Source organism: Ipomoea nil, unplaced genomic scaffold, assembly GCF_001879475.1.
Source record: "Ipomoea nil cultivar Tokyo-kokei standard unplaced genomic scaffold, Asagao_1.1 scaffold1574, whole genome shotgun sequence".
Classification (NCBI taxonomy): domain Eukaryota; kingdom Viridiplantae; phylum Streptophyta; class Magnoliopsida; order Solanales; family Convolvulaceae; genus Ipomoea; species Ipomoea nil.
In genome coordinates, this window is record NW_017618002.1 from 473,917 (window position 1) to 479,389 (window position 5,473).

The following is a 5,473-nucleotide window of genomic DNA, read 5'->3' on the forward strand; positions in this document are numbered from 1 at the left end:
TCAAAATTTTAAGTCTGAAAGTAGAAGTTTGGAGTAGAAAATGAAAGTATATGTAGTATTTTTCCTTGTTTAATGTTTAAACAGGTGTTTCACCAAGGTTATCCATCTAATTAATGTTAAATTAGTCTGTGATAAACATTTTCTGCCTTGGAGACTGCAAGTGCAAGCTTTGCTCGCGACTCTCGAAGCTAGCTGTGTAGTTTGTAGTCTGCAGCAAACCACACAAAAAATAAAAAATAAAAAAAAAAAATTAAGAAAAATTGTTGCTTTTTTTTCTGCATATACTCCCCCCATAAACGTAACCAAAACACATGCTCCTCCACCACTGACCACCCCCTCCTTCGTTTTGCTTCTTCAATTCTCTTCTGCATAGCTAGCTAGCTAGCTTGTTTGCTTTAATTTGGTTCCATAAATTTTCTTGATCTGGGTTCTTGAATTGAAGAAAGTAGCAAGCAAATTAATTAATTAATTAAGATCAGATGAGATGATAAGTTTAGCTGATTTGTACCATGTAATGACTGCAGTGGTTCCACTGTATGTGGCCATGATTCTAGCCTATGGGTCTGTGAAGTGGTGGAAGATCTTCTCACCAGACCAGTGTTCTGGGATCAACCGCTTTGTTGCCCTGTTTGCAGTCCCTCTCCTATCCTTTCACTTCATAGCAGGCAATGATCCATACACCATGAACTTACGGTTCATTCTAGCAGACACCCTGCAGAAGCTGATTGTTCTTGGGGTGCTAGCTGTGTGGGCTAATCTGAGCAAGAAGGGGAGTTTGGAGTGGAGTATAACCCTCTTCTCCCTATCAACTTTGCCCAACACTCTTGTGATGGGCATCCCATTGTTGAAAGGGATGTATGGGGCCTTTTCTGGGAGCTTGATGGTTCAGATAGTTGTACTCCAGTGCATCATATGGTACACCTTGATGCTGTTCTTGTTTGAGTTCAGAGGTGCAAGGATGCTCATTTCTGAGCAGTTCCCAAACACTGCTGCCTCAATTGTGTCTATCCATGTCGACTCGGATGTGATTTCACTGGACGGAAGGCAAGGTTTGGAGACGGAGGCAGAGGTTAAAGAGGACGGCAAGCTTCATATCACTGTGAGAAAATCTAATGCCTCAAGATCAGATATCTTCTCCAGAAACACCCCAAGGCCATCAAACCTCACCAATGCAGAGATTTACTCTCTGCAATCCTCAAGAAACCCCACCCCCAGAGGCTCCAGTTTCAACCACACAGACTTCTACTCAAGGAACTCAAATTTTGGTCCAACCCCAAGGCCTTCAAACTACGAAGAAGAGACGACAAGATTCCATTACCCAGCTCCTAACCCAGCCATGTTTTCGCCTTCTAAAACACTTGGAGAAGAAGGTGGCAATAATAATAACAATAAGGATCTTCACATGTTTGTTTGGAGCTCTAGTGCCTCTCCTGTTTCAGATGTCTTTGGAGACCAGCCTCCTGCACCCAAAGGTATAGTATACTCACTCTACTCAACCTAATATAAGTTATTATTTTTATTCTTGTTTAATTTGCATGCAGTTGAGGGTCACAGAAACAACAATCAAGAAAGCTACATGGAGAGTAGGGAAGAATTCATGTTTGGGAATAGAGATGTAGAAATATTGAACAACCATGAAGCAGATGATGATGATAAGAAAGTTGGAGAGAAAGCCATGCCTCCCACCAGTGTCATGACTAGGCTTATACTCATCATGGTCTGGAGAAAACTCATCAGAAACCCAAACACTTACTCCAGCTTGTTTGGCCTTACCTGGTCCCTAATCTCATTCAGGTAACCATTTTTCCACACTACATACCTCGGAGCCGTATGTCAACCTTAGCCAGCAAAAAGATCATAAGGACATAATAAACTAACTTAATTAGAGTGTTCATAGCTGACCAACTCAAATCAAGAAGATCAATAGATAGTTCATTCTGAGAGTCAAATTTGTAACTTTATTGTTACCAAGTCACCAAGTCAACAACTTGACTAACTTAGCTAAAGTTGTCCCAAAAAAATCCCTATTTTTTTTTCATACAACATCTGGCATCCCAAGACCAATCTTGGTCCGAGTCATAGTTATAATTAGTTAATAACATTAGCTGATTGTAGAAAGGTATTGGTAAATTAACGGTTAACTAATTGAAAAAGTTAGTTTGAGCAACTTTTTGAATTTTAGCATTTTGGAGTTACAAAAAGTTAATTAACCAAACACTTATGTTGAGTTTTTAACCAAGTCAAACAGGTAATAATGATAAAATAAATCAAAATTAGCCTATAGACTAACTATTTTACCAAACAGGGCCATATATAGTGTAATTCTTACGGGAAGAATCTCATTAACATGACATACACATTCAAAATTTTAGTTCATTTTGTTTTATTTAAATTTGGAGTTGAATAAACTTGTAGGTGGAATGTGAAGATGCCTGCTATAATTGCACAGTCCATATCCATTCTGTCAGATGCAGGACTTGGCATGGCGATGTTCAGTCTTGGTAAGTCTTTTTTTTTTCCTTAAAATTTTTATCTTTTCAAATTTCCAGGCATTGGGGCACAAGATCTGTCCCTCTCAACATATGATAATGATTAATCTCTTAACTTTTGGATTATAAAATTGCATACCATACAAGAAAGCATACTAAAAATAAAGAAACACCAAAAGTGTTGGGGTCATCATAACATGTCTCCCTTTATGTTCTTCTCTTTAACAATGACACATGATCTATGCAAGTAGCTTGGTGATGGTGATAATGATGGAAATTAACTAAATTGAATTGAATATGGAAGGTGACATAATCAGATTGATTATATATGAATGATAGATACATATATGCATTAATGACAGGGTTGTTCATGGCTTTGCAACCAAGAATCATAGCATGTGGGAATAGAGTAGCAGCTTTTGCCATGGCTGTGAGGTTCCTTACTGGTCCTGCTGTCATGGCTGCTGCTTCCATTGCTGTTGGCCTTCGTGGTGTCCTCTTACATGTTGCCATTGTTCAGGTCATTCTTTTTACTCTTTTCAATAAAGTCACTATTTTTCAAGATTAGAACTTTGAAAATGAAGCAAAGTAATTGTAATGTTAGCTCTGTGGCTCTCTTAAATAGGAGATCACAAGTTCAAAAATTCAATGCAACATTGTAATAGAGTTAGTAGCAATAAAAAATGGTCCAGCACGTGACTTGTAAGTTATTACATAAAAGTTTGGTTTACCAAATGTACACGTACTTTTGGACAGTGAAATAGATGATTTTTTTTAGTACTATTGACTCTTACAATGTAGTATCTGTTTATAACTACTTTCTCAACCTACTACAAAAGTAACTACTTTCTCAACCTACTACAAAAGTGTGGTTTACCAAATGTACACGTACTTTTGGACAGTGACATAGATAATTTTTTTTTAGTACTACTGACTCTGTTAAAATGTAATATCTGTTCATAACTTGATAAGAACCTAAAAAGGGTTATGGCGGTTTAATTACTAAATCTATGATTTTTTTTTTAATGCTACTGACTCTATTACATTGTAGTATATGTTCAAACATACTTTCTCAACCTAATGAAGCACAAAGTGTCAACAACGCCTCCACTGATACTCGATCTATGATTTTTAATTAATAATAAATACATTATGACAATTAAAAAGGATTATTTTTCCAATTAGATTATATTTTATAGAGAATGTTTTTATGTTGTCTAGATTTAAATTATTGTTTTTCTTATATCTTTTATACTCCATTCGTGTGCTTGGATTGCCATAATAATAAATATATAATATAAGTTTTATTTATTAAAAAAAACAGGCAGCTCTACCTCAAGGAATTGTCCCCTTTGTCTTCGCCAAGGAATACAACGTACACCCTGATATTCTTAGCACAGCGTAAGTAAATATTAAAATTTATTTATTTATTTTAATTTCTATATATAATCAAGTTGAAATGACAACTAGTAGTTTTGGTAATACCGTATGACTAATCTCATCTGTCCATCTTAGATTATCATGAGTTGAGAATTAATGAAATATAGAAAAAAAACATTGTGACACTTCTATAATTAATATTGGGCATTTGAAAACATTGGATAATAAATCAACAAATAACTAATAGTGCACAGTAACACACATGCATGTGTGCACTATTATAGATCCTGAGTGCACTGTCAGTTATTCATGAATGCACTATCTAATGTTTTCAATTGTATCATCACATCATAATTACAAAAATATCACCACTTTTTTTTGTTAACTTTCACTCCTTGATGGACATATGAGATTAGTCTACATGTTTTCATAGAGCTAATATATATATATATATATATATATATATATATATATATATATATATATATATATATATATATATATATATATATATATATATATATATATATTTATTTATTTATTTATTTATTTATTTATTTATTTATGTTCTTGGAATAATATTTATAAATTTGTTTTTTTTTTTTTTCGAAAATGTTGCAGGGTGATATTTGGAATGTTAATTGCGTTACCAATAACGCTGGTCTACTACATTTTGTTGGGAATATGATGATGAAGAGTGAATTTTTGCTTAGACTCGATTCACATAGCTGAGCATATATAAGTGAAATGAGGAAAAAATAGGGGAAATATATATGAAATGTGTGTCGCTAATGGGGTTGTATCTGGTAGTGACATTGTAAAATCAAGTTTGTAGCAAAATTAATTGATCACAAAAAAAAAAATAAATAAATAAAAAATAAAAATCCTCACGAATTAATTAATTGGTTCTAGCTTCTAAGTTCGATTCTCTATGTGAGGTGCTTATTGATTATTGATCATTTAAGTTTGAGTCCATTAGTTATGGATAACCTGTAAGATTTTCTCTAATATACCGTATACTATATAGGGAAAATTGCATCATTGGTCCCTGAGTTATACCTAAGGGGGTGTATTCAATCATGATTTTTTGTAGAGTTTTAACGACTTTTAAAATGATAGATTTTAATAAACTTTGATTGACTTTCATAGAGTCGTTCAAAACTTTTTAAAACTTTATAAAACTCTATAAAAGTCCATATAAAAAACACTTATAGACTTTTATCTAACTTTTTATTTTGAAAAGTCTACAAAAGTCATTGAAATTCTAAATTGAATACATCCTTACAAACTGTCAATGATTTTGATTCTTATCATTTACAATTTTCTTACAAAACATTTATAATATATAATAAAATTTTTCTTATTATATAGTTCTTCACCCACATCAACATTCTTAATATTATTATTTTTATCCATCGTATACTGGAACTTATATGCTAATTACTTATATATATTATTAATAAATATCAACAAAAAAAAATATTTCAGTAGAAATTCATAAACAATATTGAACAATAAAATTTTTAATAAAAGACTTGATCAAATAAAATATTTAAAAATATAATTACAAGTTGCATAAAATAAAAAATAAAAATATAATATTA

At 32.6% G+C, this 5,473-nt stretch overlaps 1 protein-coding gene across 1 annotated transcript; it reads left to right on the forward strand.

Annotated features, from left to right (window-relative positions):
- The first annotated feature begins 297 nt into the window (after positions 1-297).
- LOC109190176 (auxin efflux carrier component 1-like) lies at positions 298-4,769 on the forward strand. Its single transcript, XM_019340627.1, has 6 exons — positions 298-1,472; positions 1,542-1,794; positions 2,416-2,501; positions 2,852-3,009; positions 3,814-3,890; positions 4,491-4,769. The coding sequence occupies exons 1-6, from the start codon at positions 485-487 to the stop codon at positions 4,555-4,557; spliced, it is 1,629 nt and encodes a 542-aa protein (XP_019196172.1). The 5' UTR covers positions 298-484; the 3' UTR covers positions 4,558-4,769.
- Positions 4,770-5,473: the final 704 nt, after the last annotated feature.